The sequence below is a fragment of the Pristiophorus japonicus genome, chromosome 9 (genome assembly GCF_044704955.1).
Source record: "Pristiophorus japonicus isolate sPriJap1 chromosome 9, sPriJap1.hap1, whole genome shotgun sequence".
Taxonomy (NCBI): Eukaryota; Metazoa; Chordata; class Chondrichthyes; family Pristiophoridae; genus Pristiophorus; species Pristiophorus japonicus.
The window spans coordinates 89,578,821-89,603,484 of NC_091985.1; the positions used below are offsets into that span (position 1 = coordinate 89,578,821).

At 41.7% G+C, this 24,664-nt stretch overlaps 1 protein-coding gene across 1 annotated transcript in view; it reads left to right on the forward strand.

Moving 5' to 3' along the window:
- The window catches only part of erlec1 (endoplasmic reticulum lectin 1), a 37,572-nt gene extending 16,198 nt beyond the window's left edge, over nt 1-21,374 (forward strand). Inside the window, exons 7-14 of the mRNA XM_070889543.1 lie at nt 5,792-6,015; nt 6,183-6,321; nt 11,256-11,417; nt 12,630-12,689; nt 15,970-16,094; nt 18,957-19,034; nt 20,073-20,148; nt 20,933-21,374. Of these exons, the coding sequence (XP_070745644.1) occupies nt 5,792-6,015; nt 6,183-6,321; nt 11,256-11,417; nt 12,630-12,689; nt 15,970-16,094; nt 18,957-19,034; nt 20,073-20,148; nt 20,933-21,004 (936 nt within the window). The 3' untranslated portion in view covers nt 21,005-21,374. The remainder of the gene's footprint in view (nt 1-5,791; nt 6,016-6,182; nt 6,322-11,255; nt 11,418-12,629; nt 12,690-15,969; nt 16,095-18,956; nt 19,035-20,072; nt 20,149-20,932) is intronic.
- Nucleotides 21,375-24,664: the final 3,290 nt, after the last annotated feature.

A 24,664-nucleotide genomic window follows, 5' to 3' on the forward strand; every position in this document is an offset into this window, starting at 1 on the left:
GGAAGGGAGTTCCAGAGCTTTGGGCCGAGGCAACAGAAGGCACGGCCACCAGTGGTTGAGTGATTACAATCAGGGATGCTGAAGAGGGCAGAATTAGAGAAGCACAGACATCTCGGGGGGCGGGTTGGAGGAGATTAGAGATAGGAAGAGGCGAGGCCATGGAGGGATTTGAAAATAAGAATGAGAATTTTGAAATCGAGGTGTTGTTTAACCGGAAACCAATGTAGGTCAACGGGCAGAGGGGTGATGGGTGAGCTGGACTTGGTGCTAGTTAGGACACGGACAGCCAAGTTTTGGATCACACCTAGTTTACATAGGGTAGAATATGGGAGGCCAGCCAGGAGTGTGTTGGAATAGTGAAGTATCAAGGCATGGATGAGGACTTCCAACAGCGGATGAGCTGAGGCAAGGGTGGAAACGGGCGATGTTACGGAGGTGAAAATAGGAGGTCTTTGTTATGCTGCGGAAATGTGGTCAAAAGCTCATTTCAGGGTCAAATATAACACCAAGGTTGCGAACAGTCTGGTTCAGCCTCAGACAGAAGTTGGGGAGAGGGATGGAGTCAGTGGCTAGGGAACGGAGTTTGTGGCAGGGACCGAAAATAATGGCTTCGATCTTCCCAATATTCAATTGGGGAAAATTTCTGCTTGTCCATAACTGGAAGTCCGAAACTAGGGCCTTAACTTTAAACAAAGCCAGTTACGGAGGTATGAGGGGAGATTTGGCTGAGGTAGATTGGGAAATTAGATTAAAGAACATGATGTAGAAAAGCAATGGCAAAGATTTAAAGAATTCAGAATTATCAATGAATATACATTCTTAAGGAATAAAAACTCCTCTGGAAAACTGGTACAGCCATGGTAACTAGAGAAGTTAGGGATAGTATTTGTTTTTTTAATATCGTATTAGATTAAAAGAAGAAGCTTACAATGTTGCCAAAAAGAGTAGTAAGCCTGAGGTTTGAGAGGGTTTTCAAATCAGCAAAGGATGATCCAAGAAATAGAGGTAGAAAATAGCAGATGAGAGTAAATTAACAAGCAATATAAAAACAGATTGTAAGAGCTTTTACTAGTATGTAAAAAGCAAGAGATTAGTGAAAATAACTGTGGGTCCCTTACAGGCAGAGACAGGAGAAATTATAGCGGGGTACAAGGAAATGGCAGAGACGTTAAACAAATATTTTCTGTCTGCCTTCACAGTAGAAGACACGAAGAACATACCGGAAAATTGTGGGGAACCAAGGGTCTAATGAGAGTGAGGAACTTAAATTCATATTTATAAAGAAACTATTTATAAAGAACAAGTACTGGAGAAATTAATGGGATAAAAGCCAGCAAATCCCCAGGACCTGATGGCCTACACCCTAGGGTTTTAAGAGATGGCTACAGAGATAGTGGATGCATTGGTTTTGATCTTCCAGAATTCCCTAGATTCTAGAATAATCCCCGTGGATTGGAAGGTAGCAAATTGTAATCCTGCCGTTCAAAAAAGGAGGAAGAAAAAACAGTGAACAATAGGGCAATTAGCCTGACATCAGTAGTAGGGAAAATGCTAAAATCTGTTATTAAGGATATGGTAATGGGGCACTTGGAAAATCATAAAGGACCAGAAATTCCGCTTTCTCCTTCCCGTGGGCGTTCGACTAGATATTAGAGAAAACATATGCACCTACCTGAAGCTCGACTTTCCGATGCACAGGCCTCCTCTTGCTGCGCGTCGCAGCGCGTGCACATAGGGACGCACAGGCCTGGAGCTGGAGTCACATGGCCCTGGGCAGCCAATCAGGTATAGTATATTCTCATTCATAGTAATAGGAGTTTCGTAAGTTCAAAACTCCTATTACTATGAATGAGAACCCCCCCCCAACACCCAAAACACTAATAAAAAAAAAAGAAAATATACATTACATATTTAAGATTCATTTAAAATAGTTATTAATTTCTTTTAAAAAAAAATTGGGAAAATATTTTTTTTATAAGTTTTTAAAAAAATTATGCCTTAAAATAATTGTGGAGAGGGTTTTAACATTAAAATATGTTTCATAACTTTTATTTTTATAAGTTTTTAAAAAATTTGCGCCTGTAAAAATAGACTATGCACCTGCTTTTTCAGCCGCAAGATTTTTGAGGACATTTGTAAGCGTAAATATTGCAAATTTGCACTTACAAATGCTCTCGCTCCCGATATGCGCGAGATCTGTCAAGCTAGAAACTTGACAGATCGGAAAAGCCGGTTTTCAATGCATGCACAATGCGTGCTGAAAACCGGCTTTTCCGATGCCTTCCTGGGTCTGTAGAAACTTCGTACGGGCCCGGGACGTCGGAATTTCAGGCTCGATATGATTCGACAGAGTCAACATGGTTTTATGACCGGGAAATCGAACTGTGACAAATCTATTAGTTTTTTGAGGTTGTGACAAGCAGGGTAGATAAGGGGGAACCCAGTGGATGTAGTATATTTGGATAAGATTTTCAGGAAACCATTTAATAAGGTGCTACACAAGATTATCGTTCATGGGATTGGGGGGTAATATATTAGCATAGATTGAGAAGAGATCAACGGACAGAAAACAGAGTAGGAATAAACAGGTCATTTTCAGAATGGCAGTGTGTAACTAATGGAGTGCTGCAAGGATCAGTGCTTGGGCCCCAGCTATTTACAATGCATATCAATAACTTAGATGAGGGGACCAAGTGTAATATGTCCAAGTTTGCTGACTATGCAAAGCTAGGTGGGAAATTGAGGACGCAAAGAGGCTGCAAAGGGATATTGACCGGTGAAGTGATTGGGCAAGAAAGTGGCAGATGGAGTATAATGTGGGGAAGTGTGAAAGTATCCACTTTGGTAGGAAGAATGAAAACTCAAAATATGTTTGTAACTATGAGAGACTAATAAATGTTATTATTCAGAGTGATTTGAGGGGTCCTTGTATACGAATCACAAAGTTAACATCCAGGTACAGCAAGCAATTAGGAAGGCAAGTGGTATGTTGGCGTTTATTGCAAGTGGCTTGGAGTATAAGAGTAATAAAGTCTTGCTGCAATTATATAAAGCTTTGATGAGACCACACCTGAAGTACTGTGTACAGTTTTGGTTTTCTTACCTAAGAAAGAATATACTTGCCCTGGAGGAGGTGCAACAAAGGTTCACTAGATTGATTCATAGAAAATAGGTGCAGGAGTAGGCCATTCGGCCCTTCGAGCCTGCACCGCCATTCAATGAGTTCATGGCTGAACATGCACCTTCAGTACCCCATTCCTGCTTTCTCGCCATACCCCTTGATCCCCCGAGTAGTAAGGACTACATCTAACTCCCTTTTGAATATATTTAGTGAATTGGCCTCAACAACTTTCTGTGGTAGAGAATTCCACAGGTTCACCACTCTCTCTGGGTGAAGAAGTTTCTCCTCATCTCGGTCCTAAATGGCTTACCCCTTATCCTTAGACTGTGACCCCTGGTTCTGGACTTCCCCAACATTGGGAACATTCTTCCTGCATCTAACCTGTCTAAACCCGTCAGAAATTTAAACGTTTCTATGAGATCGCCTCTCATTCTTCTGAACTCCAGTGAATACAAGCCCAGTTGATCCAGTCTTTCTTGATATGTCAGTCCCGCCATCCCGGGAATCAGTCTGGTGAACCTTCGCTGCTCTCCCTCAATAGCAAGAATGTCCTTCCTCAAGTTAGGAGACCAAAACTGTACACAATGCTCCAGGTGTGGCCTCACCAAGGCCCTGTACAACTGTAGTAACACCTCCCTGCCCCTGTACTCAAATCCCCTCGCTATGAAGGTCAACATGCCATTTGCCTTCTTAACCGCCTGCTGTACCTGCATGCCAACCTTCAATGACTGATGTACCATGACACCCAGGTCTCGTTGCACCTCCCCTTTTCCTAATCTGTCACCATTCAGATAATAGTCTGTCTCTCTGTTTTTACAACCAAAGTTGATAACCTCACATTTATCCACATTATACTTCATCTGCCATGCATTGGCCCACTCACCTAACCTATCCAAGTCACTCTGCAGCCTCATAGCATCCTCCTCGCAGCTCACACTGCCACCCAACTTAGTGTCATCCGCAAATTTGGAGATACTACATTTAATCCCCTCATCTAAATCATTAATGTATATTGTAAATAGCTGGGACCCCAGCACAGAACCTTGCGGTACCCCACTAGTCACTGCCTGCCATTCTGAAAAGTACGCATTTACTCCTACTCTTTGCTTCCTGTCTGCCAACCAGTTCTCAATCCATGTCAGCACACTACCCCCAATCCCATGTGCTTTAACTTTGCACATTACTCTTTTGTGTGGGACCTTGTCGAAAGCCTTCTGAAAGTCCAAATACACCACATCAACTGGGATGGGAGGGCTATCCTATGAGGAAAGATTGAGTAGAATGAGCCTATATTCTCTGGCATTTAGAAGAATAAGAGGTGATCTCATTGAAACGTATAAAATTCTTAGAGGGCTTGACAGGATAAATGCTGAGAGTTTGTTTCCCTTGGCTGGGGAGTCTAGAAATAGGATTTCATGATTGAAGATAGCAGGCCAGATAAAAAGATGGTTAAGAAGGCATATGGAATGCTTGCCTTTATTAGTCAAGGCATGGAATACAAGAGCAAGGAGATTATGCTTGAACTGTATAAAACACTGGTTAGGCTGCAGCTGGAGTACTCTGTGCAGTTCTGGTCACCACATCACAGGAAAGATGTGATTGCACTGGAAAGGGTGCAGAGGAGATTTACAAGAATGTTGCCTGGACTGGAGAATTTTGGCTATGAGGAAAGATTGGAGATGCTGGGTCTGTTTTCTTTGGAATCAAGGAGACTAAGGGGAGACCTGATTGAGATGTATAAAATTATGAGGGCCTGGATTGAGTGGATAGGAAGGACCTGTTTTCCTTGGCAAAGGGGTCAACAACCAGGGAGCATAGATTTAAAGTAATTGCGGGGTGGTTTAGAGGAGATATGAGAGGAAATTTCTCACCCAGAGGGTGGAACTCACTGCCTGAAAGGGTGGTAGAGGCAGAAACCTTCACCACATTTAAAAAATTACTTGATGTGCACTTAAAGTGCCGTAACCTACAGGGCTATGGACCAAGAGCTGGAAAGTGGGATTAGGCAGAATAGCTCTTGGTCGGCAAGCGTGGACACGATGGGCCGAAATGGCCTCCTTCCGTGCTGTAAATTTCTATGATTGAGATCGATTTTGTCCACAAAGGGTATCCAGGGATATGGGGATCGAGCGGGAAAGTGAAGTTGTTATAGAAGTTCAGTCATGACCTAATTGAATGGCGGAGCAGGCTTGAGGGGCGCATGTTCTATTCCTGGTCCTATTTCTTATGTTATTAGATCATTTAAATTAAGTGATTGAATTCAGTGAAATATAATATAATAAACGAATACAAAGCTTTGACTTTCACTTTTTAACTGTAGATTGTATAATAATTTCTAATAAAGTTCCTTTTCGGACCAGATGTGAGCTTTACAAGATTTCGGAATTTGAATTTATGTTGGCAATTTTATACAAGGGTCTATTTATTTTTTAATCTCATGTTAATGTTTTCTTGCATCCTCCAAAAACTAGTGTGTAAATGATGAAAATTGGTTATCCTCTTTATATATAGTGTGATGGAGAAAAAGAGTGTCACATTTTTGATAGTGATGTATGTTCCTGTATTCAGTGTTGTGGATGTTTCCTCCTTCGTTATTAAAAACTAACGCTAAATCCTGTCTAGAGTTGTTGAAAGTGAAATGTACTAATCTGGCAATTATTTTATTTTAAGGTTCACACCAAAAACATAGAAGGGCAGATCACTCCGTATTTCCCAGTAATAATGGGAAATGGAACACCTTGCAGCTTAAAACACAACAAACCAAGAGTCACCACTGTAATGTATGTCTGCCACCCTGAAGCCAAACATGAGATCCTCTCCGTTGCTGAAGTCACCACCTGCGAATATGAATTAGTAATCTTGACCCCACTATTGTGCAGCCATCCTAAATACAGGTAAAATAGCCAACTTGTAGTCTTTAAAATCTCTTTGCACAATATAAATGACACATAATTATAATGTCAGTAGTTTAAAGGTAATCTATTCTAACCTCATTTTGTAATAATACACTTAATAATTTGATGCCACATGTGAGTGTTAACTTTGTATTTATTTTACATAGATTTAAATCCTCACCAGTTAATGACATATTTTGCCAGTCAGTACATGGCTCACCATTAAGGCCTCAAAGTCTTGAACAGCTAGATAAACAGCAAGAAGATATGATGAAACCACCTTTCGCTACCCAAAGAGCCAACGAGGTAACTGTCTATACTAAATTGAATTTTTTAAAGGTCTCACAAATAGCTAAGGAAACCTAATCAGTCCCTAGCTATTTTCCACGTAACTTAGTTTCATTTTATTTTGGAAATATAAACACTTTGTATTTTATTACCTGTTTTAAAAATAAGTTCATTTGAGCATATGACCATAAAAGGTTAATGGTACTTTTACCTTTGGTCATTTACCTTTACTATCAAAACATTTGCTTTTAAATGAGTTGGCAGCTAAAAAAATTTTTTGAAACGATCATCTGTTCTGTAACTACCAAATGTAACTACCGAAGTAATTACATCTTCAGATTCTGTGTTGTCTAAAATTGGTGTAAGTAATTAACAATTTTGTTGTGAGAATTCTGAGTTTCAGTAACTGAATTAGGATTTATTGCACGTGATTAAAGTGCTGAGTAAAATAGATTTATTTTGGGGTCTCTATCTATTGTAGAACTCCAGCTGAGCATGTGACCCCCCTTCAATTACTTGCATTTTTCTTTCTCCATTTTTGAAAAAATCGCTGCAGTTTAGTGCCTCCTCCCTGATACCCGTCAACATCAGGGGTTTCAGGATGAACTCACTTCATACTATGGTTTGGCATAATATGATCAAACATCATAGCTGCTGAAGCTATCGTTTTTTTCCTTTACTTATGCATATTAATAACAATATCAAAATATCAACATTGGTATTTATCTCTGAGGTTTGAGTGCTTTACAACTAAATTATTTCAAACTTATGAATATTAAGAGTTGAAGCTATGTAATGTACAGTAACATAGAAACATAGAAAATAGGTGCAGGAGTAGGCCATTCGGCCCTTCAAGCCTGCACCACCATTCAATAAGATCATGGCTGATCATTCCCTCAGTACCCCTTTCCTGCTTTCTCTCCATACCCCTTGATCCCTTTAGCCGTAAGGGCCATATCTAACTCCCTCTTGAATATATCCAATGAACTGGCATCAACAACTCTCTGTGGTAGGGAATTCCACAGGTTAACAACTCTCTGACTGAAGAAGTTTCTCCTCATCTCAGTCCTAAATGGCCTACCCCTTATCGTAAGACTGTGTCCTCTGGTTCTGGACTTCCCCAACATCGGGAACATTCTTCCTGCATCTAAGCTGTCCAGTCCCATCAGAATCTTGTAAGTTTCTATGAGATCCCCTCTCATCCTTCTAAACTCCAATGTATAAAGGCCCAGTTGATCCAGTCTCTCCTCATATGTCAGTTCTGCCATCCCGGGAATCAGTCTGGTGAACCTTTGCTGCATTCCCTCAATAGCAAGAACGTCCTTCCTCAGATTAGGAGACCAAAACTGAACACAATATTCCAGGTGAGGCCTCACCAAGGCTCTGTACAACTGCAGTAAGATCTCCCTGCTCCTATACTCAAATCCCCTCGATATCAAGGCCTAGATTTGCCGCCTTCACCGCCTGCTGTAACTGTATGCCAACTTTCAATGACTGATGAACCATGCCAGGTCTCGTTGCACCTTCCCCTGCCGCCATTCAGATGATAATCTGCCTTCGTGTTTTTACCACCAAAGCGGATAACCTCACATTTATCCACATTATACTGCATCTGCCATGCATTTGCCCACTCACCTAACCTGTCCAAGTCACCCTGCAGTCTTTTAGCGTCCTCCTCACAGCTCACATCGCCACCCAGTTTAGCAAACTTGGAGATATTACACTCAATTCCTTCATCTAAATCATTAATGTATATTGTAAAGAGCTGGGGTCCCAGCACTGAGCCCTGTGGCAACCCACTAGTCACTGCCTGCCATTCTGAAAAGGACCCATTTATCCCGACTCTCTGCTTCCTGTCTGCCAACCAGTTCTCTATCCACGTCAGTACATTACCCCCAATACCATGTGCTTTGATTTTGCACACCAATCTCTTGTGTGGGACCTTGTCAAAAGCCTTTTGAAAGTCCAAATACACCACATCCACTGGTTCTCCCTTGTCCACTCTACTAGTTACATCCTCAAAAAAATTCCAAAAGATTTGTCAAGCATGATTTCTTGGACCGATCCTGTCACTGCTTTCCAAATGCGCTGCTATTTCATCTTTAATAATTGATTCCAATATTTTCCCCACTACTGATGTCAGGCTAACCGGTCTATAATTGCCCATTTTCTCTCTCCCTCCTTTTTTAAATAGTGGTGTTACATTAGCTACCCTCCAGTCCCTATGGACTGATCCAGAGTCGATAGACTGTTGGAAAATGATCACCAATGTATCCACTATTTCTATGGCCACTTCCTTAAGTACTCTGGGATGCAGACTATCAGGCCCCGGGGATTTATCGGCCTTCAATCCCATCAATTTCCCTAACACAATTTCCCGCTTTATAAGGATATCCTTCAGTTCCTCCTTTTCACTAGACCCTCGGTCCCCTAGTATTTCTGGAAGGTTATTTGTATCTTCCTTCATGAAAACAGAACCAAAATATTTGTTTAACTGGTCCGCCATTTCTTTGCTCCCCATTATAAATTCACCTGAATCTGACTGCAAGGGACCTATGTTTGTTTTCACTAATCTTTTTCTCTTCACATCTATAGAAGCTTTTGCAATCAGTTTTTATGTTCCCAGCAAGCTTCCTCTCATACTCTATTTCCCCCCTCCTAATTAAACCCTTTGCCCTCCTGCTGTATTACAAAATTCTCCCAGTCCTCAGGTTTTCTGCTTTTTCTGGTGAATTTATATACCTTTTCCTTGGAGTTAACACTATCCTTAATTTCCCTTGTTAGCCACGGTTGAGCCACCTTTCCCATTCTATTTTTACTCCAGACAGGGGTGTACAATTGTTGAAGTTCATCCATGTGATCTTTAAATGTTTGCCATTGCCTATCCACCATCAACCCTTCAAGTATCATTTGCCAGTCTATTCTAGCCAATTCACGTCTCATACCATTGAAGTTACCTTTCCCCAAGTTCAGGACTCTCGTCTCTGAATTAACTGTGTCACTCTCCATCTCAATAAAGAATTCTACCATATTATGGTCACTCTTCCCCAAGGGGCCTCGCACAACAAGATTGTTAATTAGTCCTTTCTCATTACACATCACCCAGTCTAGGATGGCCAGCTCTCTGGCTGGTTCCTCGACATATTGGTCTGGAAAACCATCCCTATAATCCTCCTCCACCGCATTGCTACTAGTTTGGTTAGCCCAGTCAATATGTAAATTAAAGTCGCCCATGATAACTGCTATACCTTTATTGCACGCATCCCTAATTTCTTGTTTGATGCTGTCCCCATCCTCATTACTACTGTTTGGTGGTCTGTACACAACTCCCACTAGCGTCTTCTGCCCTTCGGTATTCCGTAGCTCCACCCATACAGGTTCCACATCATCCAAGCTAATATCCTTCCTTACTATTGCATTAATTTCCTCTTTAACCAGCAATGCCACCCCACCTCCTTTTCCTTTCTGTCTATCCTTCCTAAATGTTGAATATCCCTGGATGTTGAGTTCCCAGCCTTGGTCACCCTGGAGCCATGTCTCTGTGATGCCAATTACATCATATCCATTAATGCTATCTGTGCAGTTAATTCGTCCACCTTATTACGAATACTCCTCGCATTGAGGCACAGAGCCTTCAGGCTTGTCTTTTTAACACCCTTTGCCCCTTTAGAATTTTGCTGTAATGTGGCCCTTTTTGCTTTTTGCCTTGGGTTTCTCTGCCCTCCACTTTTACTTTTTTTCTTTCTATATTTTACTTCTGCCCCCATTCTAATTCCCTCTGCCTCCCTGCATAGGTTCCCATCCCCCTGCCATATTAGTTTAACCCCATCCCCAAGAGCACTAGCAAACACTCCCCCTAGGACATTGGTTCCGGTCCTGCTCAGGTGCAGACCGTCCGGTTTGTACTGGTCCCACCTCCCCCAGAACCGGTTCCAATCTCCCAGGAATTTGAATCCCTCCCTTCTGCACCACTCCTCAAGCCATGTATTCATCTGAGCTATCCTGCGATTCCTACTCTGACTTGCACGTGGCACTGGTAGCAATCCTGAGATTGCTATTTTTGAGGTCCTACTTTTTAATTTAGCTCCTAGCTCCCTAAATTCGTCTCGTAGGACCTTATCCCGTTTTTTACCTATATCGTTGGTACCTATATGCACCACGACAACTGGCTGTTTACCCTCCCCCCTTCAAAATGTCCTGCATCCGCTCCGAGATATCCTTGACCCTTGCACCAGGGAGGCAACACACATTCCTGGAGTCTAGGTTGCGGCTGCAGAAACGTCTATCTATTCCCCTTACAATAGAATCCCCTATCACCATAGCTCTCCCGCTCTTTTTCCGGCCCTCCTGTGCAGCAGAGCCACCCATAGTGCCATGGGCTTGGCTGTTGCTGCCCTCCCCTGCTGAGTCATCCTCCTCAACAGTACCCAAAGTGGTGTATCTGTTTTGCAGGGGGATGACCGCAGGGGACCCCTGCACTATCTTCCTTCCACTGCTCTTCCTGTTGGTCACCCATCCCCTATATTGCTGTGTAACCTTTACCTGCAGTAAGACCAACTCACCTAAATGTGATATTCACGTCATTCTCAGCATCGTGTATGCTCCAGAGTGAATCCACCCTCAGCTCCAATGCCACAACACGGTCTGTCAGGAGCTGCAGCCGATGCACTTCCCGCATATGTAGTCGTCAGGGACATTATTCCAGGAGCTATTAATCAGATGCAACTTCTAAAATATGTTTGGCTGTTTCCTGTGAGCTTTGTCAGTGCTCCACTCAGAATTTGTTTTCATAAGTAATTTCAGATCTTCCTTCTATGTAACTTTCAAATAAGCAGCAGACTAATTTCCATACTGAACTTGAGAAGTAAGTGGACCTATTATTTTGAAAGTAGCGCTCATGCATTTGAATTAATGACATTTGAAAATGGTTTTCATTATTGAATTAATAATAGGAAATAGACGCAACATCCACAAGAGATGAAAAGTTTTCATCCCACAAGTCTATCAGTGTTGGTGGACAACAGCCAGTTGCTGTAGGAACTACTCACATCTCTAAACTGACTGATGAACAGCTCATTCAGGAATTTCTAAGTGGCTCCTATTGTTTCCATGGGGTAAGATTCTAGCCCTTCCCTGGTATTTTTCAAGGATAATAAAAATACTAATGATTAAATTACAGATCACATCATTAAATATAAAATTAAGTCATTTGGATGAAAATTTATGCCTTTGGAAAATAAAGCTAGAAGTTAATGATAAGTATTTTAATAGTTGAGTTCAATGTAAAATTATAAAAGGATAACCAGTCAAAGATAAAAGTGCTGGAATGGAAATGGGCAACGTTTCCTGAGATAGGAATGAATCTAGCTCAAATTAATTGGGTAGCAAAGTTGGTAGTTGAGCCGACAGATCAATCGTGTGAAATGTTCAAATATGACATGGGTAAAATACAAAATAAATACATTCATGTAAGATAAAACGCTAAAAGGATAGAGTTCCTTGGATAAATGGAGAGATTAAAAATAAATGAAACTTGGAAAGGAGGCATATGATAAAACCAGAACTAACAATACTAAGGTAATCCTGAGGAATATAGAAACTGTTGTGGGGGTGAAAAGGGAGATTGAGAGAGAATAAGAACAAAGGTTTCCAGATGATGTAAAAGGAAATAGTAAGGGTGTTTATAAGCTAATATAAAACATAAAAGAATAGATTAGATGGTAAGATTGTTTAGGGATGAAGATGGAAAAAAATTGTGTGAAAGTATGGTGGAGGTATTAAATATTTTGCATCAGTATTTACAGATGATGATGGAAGTGAGAATGTAGGTGTACAAGAGGAGACGAGGAAAACTTTTCAGAATAACTAATAAAAATGGCATTAGGTTTTAAAAATGAGCATAGTTCAAAGTGGATAACTCATCAGGTCCCAGTGGCATGCACCCTGGACTGTTGAAATAAGTCAAAAAGGAGATAACTGAGGCCACAGTTTTTCATACTTTCTTAAGTAAAATTGTGCCAGGGAATAGCAGGGTATCCAGTGCAATATTGTTCTCAAGAAGGGAGGGAAGGATTAACTGAACAATTCTAAATTAGTTAGCCCAACACCAGTTGTTGGTAAACTGTTGGTTTCGATAATCCGAGATCAAAGTAGTGATTGTAACACACGAACTTACCATTTCTGTTGTGGACTGAGTGGCACATCTTCAGAAATGCTAACATTTGCTATTTCTCTAGTTTGGCTGTCCATTCTCAATGTGTATTTTGTTACATTATTCAATGTTGAAATGCCACAAAACCGAAATAATTTGCTTCAATCTGTTGTAGGGTGTGGGATGGTGGAAATACGAATTCTGCTATGGTAAGCATGTGCAGCAGTATCATGAGGTATGTATAGCTGAAAATACATTAATTTCATTTTCAATACAAATGCATTTTTACAGTTTTTAATTTGTGTTGAGATTACATCTGACAAGAATCTTAATTATTTTGAAACTAAAGTCAAAACTTGTAACCAGCAAGACATGAGGACTGTATAGCTTATTTGTCAGTAACTTCATTATCCCTAACTTAAAATTTACACAACAATTTATGTTGGAAGAAAGTTACTTGCTGATTACATATGTAGGTCCAGATGATTAATCCAAGCACACTGGACTTTACAAATGGAAGTCATTGGCATTATACAAGTGCAGCGCCTAAAATCCGGAACTCTCGGGACCAAGGCTGTTCCGTTTTCTGGATTTTCGATTTGCTTTCTGACGTCCCGAATCCAGAAACACCTGAGCCCAGGTTTGGGTGTTTCCGGATTTCGTAATGTCAGAAGGGGAGGGGGAGGCGGGGGGCATTCCCGCCGAGGAGCTGTTCAGGCTGTCTGGCCCCGCCGAGGAGGATGTCGTTGGGCAGGCCAGTATTGCCGAGGAGGCGGGCTGGCCAGGAGGCCCTGAGGTAAGGACGGCGAGGCGAGGCCTGAAGTCGGGCAGCGATGAAGACCCTGCCGACTTGGGGCCCCAAGTCCGGATTCCAGAACATTTTCCGGATTCTGGACGACCCTGCCACCGATCGTCCCGAAGCCTGGATTCTGGAACTTCGGATTCTCGATGCTGCACCTGTACTACATTTTAGTGAAATTTTGGGCTAGAAATTGTGGTCAGAGGCGTGCCTCTCGTGTACGCCTCCGACCCGCGAAAGCATTACTAAATACCTACTGGTGGCCAGGCTGCAAAAACATGACCTCCGGCATCGAGGCGGAGGCAGCGTAATGACCAACGGATCCCATGGACACAGGTGGTGTGGAAGCGTACCTGGGATCGTGTGGAAGCGTACCTGGGATCACGTGGACCCGATCCTTCAATCAATAAGCAGAATTCCATTTCAATCATTAACGAAGGGAATCCCCTCATGAAGTGCAATGGAATCCCCAAATCTAATAATTATACCATGTACAGAATTCGAATTTTATTCAGAATTACTTTCATTCCATCAACTTCACTAAACATTAAATTTTTTTGATCATTAAAACTAATCCGGGCCAATATTTGTATAAACTAATTTCATACAGTATATGAGATCATTTAGGATATGAATTTAGGGGTGGGGTGGGGAATGGGAATGCTTTTTATTTAGAGATCTTCCTCGGCGTTAAGTTGCTGTGCTTATGTCTGTTATGGGGAGTTTCGCATACTGGGTCCATTGCAAATGCTGGGGGGACTACAACTTAAAACCAAGGGCCGTTTTATGTCCGGCCAATCCCAGGAAACCGTGCTACAGGATGAAAAATCTACATTCCTCTTAATGTTTAACAGTAATTGATAATCAGATTCTTCATTTTCCTGTTGTAGTTATGGACTGTTGTAACACAATACAGGTTGAAACTCCCTTATCCTGCACCCTCGGGACCTAGCCTGTCCCAAACCAGGGATTTTGCCAGATGACGGGGGGATCATGTGTTTGGCTGGACTGTGTCTTTAAGTGCTGTTGCTGAGATAAGCATGTTTGTGTGCTGACTGACTGACAGTCGGTCCAGCCAATCAGTGTGCAGGGGCCCCGAGAAGAGCCGGTGGGCCTCGGAAGAGTCGGTGGGCCTCAACGGGCCTCGGAGGACTGTGGCTACAGGACTTCAAGCAGGGCGTGGGAGGAGGCAGCCAATTGAGGAGAAAGATTATATTGATGAGTTGGATTTTGATGGTTGCGTTCTGTGCATGTGCCACCCGGCGGCCGGGAATGGTCCCGGACGAGGGGTGGTGCCGGATAAGGGAGTCCTGGATAAAAGAGGTTCAACCTGTAGTGCACTTTAATGATGATATCTGCTAACCTGTTACCACTTACTTGTTGGGACCATTTCATCTAGAGGATTCTGACAGGTGAAGAAATAATTTAGCACTTCCCATATATTTACAAACATTCTACCTGTATACATTGTGGGGCCACAGGCAGTTCACAGTAGTCCTTGGCTGGAGGAGGCTATGTGGAGGAAATAACCATTAATATAAATGGTTACAAATGTAGCTATGTAAACACTTGTTAACTATGTCATCCGTATGTATAAATATCCTAAAATTAGAATTGGGAGAATTAGATAGTTAAGTAAATTTCAACTTCCCTTTTAATTATGGTACCTAGATTTGAGTACTCAAACTAATGGGATTGAAGTTTACCCACAGATTTTCCCCATGACTCACCTGATTAAGTCAGTAAATAGCTGAGTTAAACACATCAGGAAGATTGCAAGTTCAATCTATGTTGAGTTAGCTGATCTTAGTCCAGGTGATCCTAGTGTTGCTATATTGCTTATAGGAGAAAGAAGGGAGATTTGAAGGAATAAATTAACCAGAGTTCTTACTCCTGATCACTATCTAGTGGCCCCTTTTGGAAATATTCATATGTGGACATTGGGTAAGAACATGACTAAGCTCAGGTGGGATGCCCCACCAAGGAGAAAAACAACACACTTGCTTATTCATTCACTCATACTTATATGCATACAATTCTTAGTGGGCACAGATCATAATGTAAAATTAGCACTAATTTGTCATGAGTTGAATTAGTGGTTTTAGTAAGGGAGACAGTAATAATAGCTGGTGTGCCAGACATCGGTGCTTGCCTGAAATTGTGATAAAGGGAGATTGTTAGAGGATTGTAAAAGGATCTCTACCATCCATATAACCCATGCATTGCTGACACTGGGTGCAAAAAGTGGAACATTTGTCATTTCAGACACCCAGTGTCAACATCAAATGCTCCCAGGTCAGGTAAAGTACCACCAGGTATAGAGTGAAGCTCACTTTAGTCTACCTCATCAATCATACCTCTGTCTCAAAGGAGCTTGCCCCTGCTGCATTACTTTCCATTTCCCACAACCATGTCTCTGAGGGAGATTGCAGTTTACTGCCAAATTAGGGGCTGGTGTGGGAACTGGATTAAGACTCATTCACCTGGGACCCTTACAGCCAGAAGACAGAAGAAATTAATTTCTTCTATCGGGCAGAGCTGGATTTAAACCCAGATGCCAAAGGTAAAAGGCTACTGGCTACTTCACTCTCGCCTTTCCCCAGAAAATATCCATCTAATACTGATTGCCCTCATCCAGATGAACACTTTCATCTCTTTTATTTTAAGTTGTAACAATAAGGATGTCACAAAATAATTATTTTTATATTATCTGAAGGATAAAGGAGCTGGAAAAAGCATCATAGTGGTTGGAACCTGGAATAAAGAAGAGCACATCACATGGGCTGCAAAAAATTCAGCAAGGTCTTACCAATGGAGAGAAGATGGAACACAGAAAGTGAGGTAATTTTGTCAGATTGTAATATACAATAACTCACTGGTTAGGCCTCAGTTGGAGTATTGTGGACAATTCTGGGCACCACACTTCACGAAGGATGTAAAGACTGTAGAAAGGATACAGCGGAGGTTTACCAGGATGTTACAAGGGATGAGGGACTTCAGTTACGAGGAGAGGTTGGAAAAGTTAGGACTGTTCTCCTTGGAACAGAGAAAGTTAAGAGATGACCCAATAGAGGTTTTCAAGACAATGAAAAGTTTTGATAGATTTGATAGAGAAAAATTACACTCTCTGGTAAATGGATCAATAACCAGAGATCATAGATTTAAAATTATTGGCAAAAGATCTAGAGGGGAGATGAGAAATATTTTCTGATTATTATCTGAGTTGCTGGGATCTGGAATGCTCTACCTGAAAAGGTGGTTGGAAGCTGATTTCATAAATAGTTTTGAGAGAACTGGAGAGGTACTTGAGAACGAGGAACTTATAGGGTTACGGACAAAAAGCGGAGGTGTGGGACGAAATACAACTGCTTTTTCACAGAGGCAGAATAGGCACGCTGGGCTGAATGGCCTCTTTCTGTGCTGTAAGTTTCTATGATTCTAATGTGCAAGTTATCACGAGCTATGAAATAAATGCCACCACCATTTCCATTCAGATCATATGGTGCACAGTCACCCCTATTTAATAATGTGCAATTCAATCACAGGAAACATCCATTAATTGTTGTGGACCATGATACTACTTCTGGCAAAAAATGGAATACTGTACCTCAGAATAATTACTGTGTAGTGCAAGACAGCAGCAAACAAACTTGAGATCATATTGTTAAGCTGCTCTTATGATTTACAGCATCGTGTAAGCCCTCTGTGTTGCTGCTTTGTAACATAAGCAGGAGTAGGCCCTACAGCCCATCGAGCCTGCTCCGCCATTAAATAAGATCATGGCTGATCATTGACCTCAACTCCACTTTCCCGTCCGATCTCCATAACCCTTGATTCCCTTAGACTCCAAAAATCTATCTCAGCCTTGAATATATTTAGAGACTAAGCATCCACAGGCCTCTGGGGCAGAGAATTCCAAAGATTCACAACCCTCTGAGTGAAGAAATTCCTGTTCATCTGTCTTAAGTGGCCTTCCCCTTATCCTGAGACTGCGCCCCCTAGTTCGAGACACTCCAGCTGGGGGAAACAACCTCACAGCATCTACCCAGTCAATTCCCTTCAGAATCTTGTATGTTTCAATGAGATCACCTCTCATTCTTCTAAATTCCAGAGAGTATAGGCCCATTCTACACAATCTCTCATCATAAGCAGCCCTCTCATCCCAGGAATCAATCCAGTGAACCTTCGTTGTACCGCCTCCAAGGCAAGTGTTTCCTTCCTTTAGATAAGGAGACCAAAACTGTGCACAGTACTCCAGGTGTGGTCTCACAAAGGCCCTGTACAATTGTAGCAAGACTTCCTTACTCTTATACTCGAATCAACTTGCAATAAAGGACAACATACCATTTGCCTTCCTTATTGCTTGTTGTATCTGCATGCTAGCTTTGTGTTTCTTGCACAAGTACACCCAAATCTCTGAACACCAACATTTAAAAGTTTCTCTCCATTTTAAAAAAATATTCTATTTTTCTATTCTTTCCACCGAAGTGAATAACCTCACATTTCCCTACATTATACTTGATCTGCCACCTTACTGCCCACTCACTTAATCTATCTATATCCCTTTGCAGACACTTTGTGTTCTCCTCACAGCTCACTGTCCCACCTAGCTTTGTATCGTCAGCAAACTTGGATACATTACACTCTCTCTCTTCATCTAGGTCATTAATATAGATTGTAAATAGTTGAGGCCCCAGCACTGATCCGTGCAGCACCTCACTAGTTACAGCCTGCCAACCTGAAAAAGACCCATTTATCCCTACTCTGTTTTCTGTCTGTTAACCAATCCTCTAACCATGCTAATATATTACCACCAATCCCATGAGCCCTTATCTTGTGTATTAACATTTTATGTGGTACCTTATCGAATGCCTTTTGGAAATCCAAATATACTACATCCAACTGGTTCCCCTTTATCTACCCTGCTAGTTACATCCTCAAAAAACTCTAATAAATTTGTCAAAAATGGATTTTCCTTTCATAAAACCATGTTGACACTGTCTAATCATGTTATAATTATCTAAGTGCCCTGATACCACTTCCTTCACAATGGATTCCAGCATTTTTCCGATGACTGATGTCAGGTTAACTGGCCTGCAGGACCCTGTTTTCTCTCTCCCTCCTTACATTTGCTACCTTCCAATCTACTGGGACTGTTTTAGAATCTAGGGAATTTTGAAAGATCAAAACCAATGCATTTCTGCAGCCACCTCTTTTAGGACCCGAGAATGTAGGCTGACGGGTCCAGGGGATTTGCCGGTTTTTAGTCCCATTAGTTTCTCTAGTACTTTTCCTTTACTTATATTAATTACATTAAGTTCCTCACACTCATTAGGCCCTTGGTTCCCCACCATTTTAGGTATGCTTTTTGTGTATTCTACTGTGAAGACAGATACAAAATATTTTATGTTTCTGCCATTTCTTTATTATCCAGTTGCGGTTGAAAACATAAATTATCTGGATAATTCTGGAATGAAATTTTGCTTGGCAGAAATCCTGAAGATCTTTTGGTTGTCCTCAATGTCAGTTTAGTACTTTCTTTCTTGGGGATGTATAAGCTTCTCATTTGAATCTCTATAAAACATTAGTGAAGTAGCCTAGTGATGGAGTGTATGTTCAGTGTTGTATTTTCTAATAACATTAGCTGAGAATTGATGTTACAAATGCTGTTCTAAATTGCAGTTAATTTCATTTTTTTTTCAGGGTGGTTTCACATTTTTACGGAAATGGTGATCTTTGTGATTTGACAGGAAAACCACGACAGGTGGTTGTAAAATTGAAGTAAGTTTAATTTCTGCTACTGCCACACTACAGACTTATCTTTCACCAGTCTTATAGGGGGTCAAGTTTCGGCCTGAGTTGCTCCTTTTTTTTTTGGAGCAACTAGTTTAGAATGGAGTATCTTAGAAATTGCAATTCTTGGCATTTAGTTTGCTCCAGTTCTAGTGAATTAGAACAGTTTTATTTTAGAACAGATTTTTTTTTCAAAAGGGGGTGTATCCAGCCACTTACTCCTGTTTTGCAAGTTTAGGCAGTAAAAACTTGTTCCAAAATAACTTAGAATGGAGTAAGTGTAGATTTTTGTACGCTCAGAAAAACCTTGCCTACACTTTAGAAATCAGGTGTAGGGAACAAGAAATGGTGGGGGGAGTAATTAAATTTTACAAGCATTCAACAGTCTCACTTATACAAATAAAGAGCCATCCTGAATAATAAATGATAAATAAAGCAAATAAAAAATACTTTGAGTTTACCTACCTGTGTGAAGCAGCAGCAGCCTTCGAGCTGCGGAGCTTCAGGCCGTTCATCCAGGAGACAGGGGCAGCGTCAGCCCAACGCCGGCATCCTCCTGTACCGTTAAAAATGGCCGAGTGCCAATGTTTGTGTCTCACTGCGCGTGCGCGCACGCTCCAACGCACACGCGCAGGGCTGCCAGCACGACGTCTTCTGCTGTGAGCTAACCCCACCCCCCTGCACTCTCAAAATCGACGCAACACTTTGGCCACGCCCCCCGCTGAACTCTGTGCGCCGCGCCGAGCTAGAAGCAAGCTGCTGGGAGGCTGAGAATTGTTCGGTAAGTTTTTGATGCGCTTTTGAGCGCGGCAAACGGGCGTGGGTGTCGGGGCTGCACCGTTCTAGGCGCGGCCCGAAACTTGAGGCCAATGATTTGATTCCATAGGAAAATCTTAATTTTCAAATTGCTTAGAAAAATCAAAATATCTGTGCAGAATATCAGAGTGCAGATGTACTGAGTTTTGTAAATGTCAGTCATGCTTTCCTCTTCTTCTGTGATTTAAATAAATATATACTCTGTCACAGATGTAAGGAATCAGAGTCCCCTCATGCAGTCACAATCTACATGCTTGAACCACAAACATGCCAATACATTCTGGGGGTAAGTAGAGTATATCTGTTGCAATATTTTGCAGAGTGACATTTTGTGTGTGTGTGTGTGTGTGTATTTTCCTATTTATCCTCTCCTTAAAAACAAAAAAGTCCTTACATTTACATTTTCTTGAGCATTAAAGGATCTGTACTCCAAATGGCCATAGTGACTTTTTGGTGGACAGTCCAGTGCTCCATTAGACCTCCTAGTCTCAAATTAATTTTGATTTGAACAGTCTTTCTTGAAGATGTATGCTTGTCACTATTATCTGTTCCAGGCATTCATACTGTACTCTATTAAATACTATGGGAAGCAATTAAGAAATAACATGAGGGTGTTCGTACTTCTCCAGCCTCCAAATAAAGTTGGAACAAAACTGATGAGTTCCTCTCTTGCCAGTACAGTTTGTAGTAATTTAAAAATTTTAAAAACTTTAAAAGGTCCCCAAAAAGTAGCCCATGTAGGAAATGGACAAGTCAACAGCACACACAAGTTAAATTCATAACATAGGTTCTTGAAGAATATATCTGCTTCCCAACATCGTATTTAAAAGGGTAGTAATACTCCAGCTATTAGAATGTATTATTAATGTTATGGACTTGCAGCTTCTCCAGTGACTCATTGGGTTTTATACAGTGAGTCAGCTGAGTCACGCAGCAAGGTCCCAGGTTCAGTCTCTGCTCTGCGCTGAATTAATTAGTTAATTGCAGCTGGGGCATTGATGTGGACAATGGCATTGACTTCCATGCTGTGTCTCAATTGTCTCGAATGAACTTTATATGTTTTTCTTCAGGTGGAATCACCGGTAATTTGTAAAATTCTGGATACAGCTGATGAAAATGGATTGCTTTCAGTACCCAGCTAAACAACTGAACAGACTAGATTTCTGTTGGTAGAATAAAATTTACTGTGCTAAATATTTGTGGGAATAAATACACAGATATAGTGCGATACTTCATTATCAGCATTTATTACATATCAGTTGCTTTTTAAAATGGACACCTGGAAATAAGTATTTCATGGACATTTATGTCTAAATAGTATAAGGAAACAGTGGAGTAAGCCATCCACTGTGATGAGTGGTTGTAAATACACTGTATAAAAAAAAAAGTAGACTGCATTGGGATACCTTTGAACTTGTATAATGTTTGAAATGATACTTGAAACTTGTACATCTGATGTGCTAAGTGTAATTTTACAAAGATGTAAATTTTAATTTTAAACTTTTTTCCAGATCTTTATTGCAAGAGTCATCTTTTTGTTAAATTTCTGCGTATATTAACTGTTCATAAGCTATCCAAGAAAAATGTTTATTTACTGCACCTCAATGTTTAACTGCCTGGATCTTTTTTTCCCCCGAACATTGCCGTGCATTTCTTAGATTTTTTTATTTTCCATTCAATTTTTATAACATTTTGAAAAGTATTATGACTTCTGATTCCACATATCTTAAACGTTCTTCCTATCTAATCAGAATAAACAAAACTTGTGACTAAATGGATTAAAACAAAATCTGTTAATACTAGAATTATATAAATGCATATAGTTTCCTTATGGCTGTGAATGAACATCCAAATATATGGCATCAGCAACTGCTGCAATTCATAGTGAGCACATTCTTTATAGAAGAATCAGTGCTTAGTAAGTAGATTGTAACTTCTGTTTAGATGCACATCTCTAGGAGCTGTGACTAACTGAGCCATACAAATGAGGAAAGTCCCAGATTAGATCCCCAATTGCTCCTTGGGTAACTGATCCCAGCGGGGCAGCAGTCGGAGGCACTACAATTGACCTCTTATCGCTATCGAATGACCTATTCTGGAATTAGCTACATATGCGCATGTCTAATAAAGAAATGATCGGGTGAACTGTGATGCGGCACATTTGCCGTGGGTGCTGTCAAAGCTCAAACATGAATAATAGTCACTTGGGTAAAGTATGATAGGACACTGGTGCCAATAAATCTACACCAAATTAAAGAGGGGAGGAAATGGATGGAAAAAAAAATGAGGGGAGGAAAGCAGATTGGCTTCTCACTTTTTCATTTGGTTCCAACAACCTTAAAAGTATAATGAAGCAGACCAAATTGTTTTTTAGAAAAAATGTATAAATAGCGTGATCCTCCCTGACTGAGTAGTTAGCATTGGAAGTTGCCAGTAAGCTGTTCCCAGTGTACTTTGAAGTGCAGCATGTTGCTGCGTATAGTCTTCTTAGGCAGTCCCCCAGAGTTGAGCTCTAAGGTGACTGGTGAGACCAGTGCTGCGGGATCTATAGTCTGTCACAGGTGGGGCAGATGTGATTGGAGGGACGGGTGGGTGGGGTGCTTGGTTTATTCTATGCTCTTTCCGCTGTTTGTACTTGGCTTTCATGTGCTCCCGGCGAATAGACTCAAAATGTTCGGTGCCTTCTCGGATGCTTCTCCTCCACTTTGAGCGGTCTTGGGCTTGGGATTTCCAAGAGTCATTGGGGATGTTACATTTTTTCAAGGAGGCTTTGAGGGTGTCCTTGAAGCATTTTCTCTGTCCTCCTGGGACTCGCCTGCCATGACGTAGCTCAGAGTAGAGAACTTGCTTTGGGAGTCTAGTATCGGGCATGCAGACAATGTGGCCCGTCCATCGGAGCTGATTAAGCGTGGTCAGTGCCTCGATGCTGGGGATGTTGGCCTGAGAAAGAACGCTGACATTGGTGCCATGCCAGTGTTGATGGGGGAGAGGGAAGGCTTCTTTTCCCACGAGCGGGCCCACTGATCTAGAGGGTCGACACTCTCCCCAGGCCACGTAGCAATTCTCGAAGTTAGCAGACAGAGGCGGATGGCAAAGTATAACGATCTTTATTACGAATGTCCGGGAACACCTCTTATCACAGCCGCCTGTGAGTGGAGATGCTCCCTGAACAGCACAATCATACAACTCTTATACATTTCAAAACCCCTCTGTTCCCGGACAAGACCTCCCTAGATCTCGAATTGAACTACCTTATCAGTGCTACTTCTCTAATTGGACTACCTTATTAGTGCTACTTTGGGCCAAGACCCTCGTGACCACTTTAGGCCGTGACTAGAATGACTTCATTCGGTCAGAATTTGTTGATTCTCCTTGGTGCCCGTGAGTCCGCCTTGAGCCTCTTCGCAAGGTCTTATCCATGTCTGTTTAGGTTCTCACATTGTATCCTGTCGGAATATTATTGAATTGATAACTCCTGGAGCCTTGGTACAAGACCGAAGTGAGGCCTTTTACCTCCTTGTGGGCCAGTGCAGGAACCAGCACTTTAACCCTTGTCCCGCTAGTACCCCTAATGCCAAATTTCTCTTACAATTCCCCCCTTTTGGCCCTTGGCTATATGCCAAGCTGGCCATATTTCCCGATAACTATCTCCCTGTAGGCGAGTCCCAGATAGGTTCGTTCACCTGGGTGGCCATCTCCCAAGCTTCGGGACCTCCTGAAACCTTCCCACAGAGTTATATAAGGTAGTCCTTCCTGTAGGACTGCTTAAACTTTCATCCCTTATGGCCTTAATCAAAGTGCGTGCCCTGACTTATCGTTTGGCCTGTTTAATTCGTGCACGTTAATCCCATCGTGACCATCAGAACCAGGCCCTGTATTACTACAAGTACATGTGATATAATTCTTATGGATGGATCTGAATATTAAGTCCAATGTCCCACAGCTTTGAGTACCAGGGCTGATCAGCTAGCATTGCGTTAGTGTCTCTCTGTAAGTTGTCTATTTCTTCCATCAGCTGGACATACTGTCGTCTTTGATTCTGGATTCCTTGCACCAAACGTAATTGTTCCTCATTTAGTTCCGGTATCTGTTTGCCTTGCGGTTCCCATACTGCCTCTTCGTACCCTTCTCGGAGGGTATCCGTGATTGTTCCGTGGATGATTTCCGTTGTCTCGGGATGTATGTGGTATCCATCTATGTCTATTTCTCCCTTGGGTCTGAAGTAGAAGTTAGGGTTGGTGACGACACAGGGGGTGATTCCTCCCCTGGTCTTAATCGTCAGGTTGGCTGCTCCTGTGCTCGCGCACCAAATCTCCATTCCCTTGTGGAACAGTGATTGTTTCGGAATCGTGTTCGAGAGGAGTGATACTCAGCATGCATCCGTTTGTTTGGTGGAATCTGCAATCATCATTCGTCCTTTGTGGCATACCTCGACATAAAACCATTTATAGCAGTCAGTTATGTCAATGCCTTTGGTACTATAAATTTTAATCACCCGTCTGGCAGGCTGATGGTAACGCAACCGAGTTTGGTTTCTCACTTCACCAATATTATCAATCTGGTATAAGGGGTCTCCCTTTGTTACATCATACTGTGGTATGGACAACATAAATCTGATCATATTCACCTGTCCAGTAATACATCTGAATTTCAGCACCCATGCGTGACTATTCCTTCATACCTCGCATGTGTTATTCATGTATGGGCCACCTGTAACAGTTCCCCTTCAGCGCTATCTCCCAACCGCGCTTGTAGGGCTTGGTTATCCAAGTCCCTCCCCAGTAAACCCCTCAAGACTACGC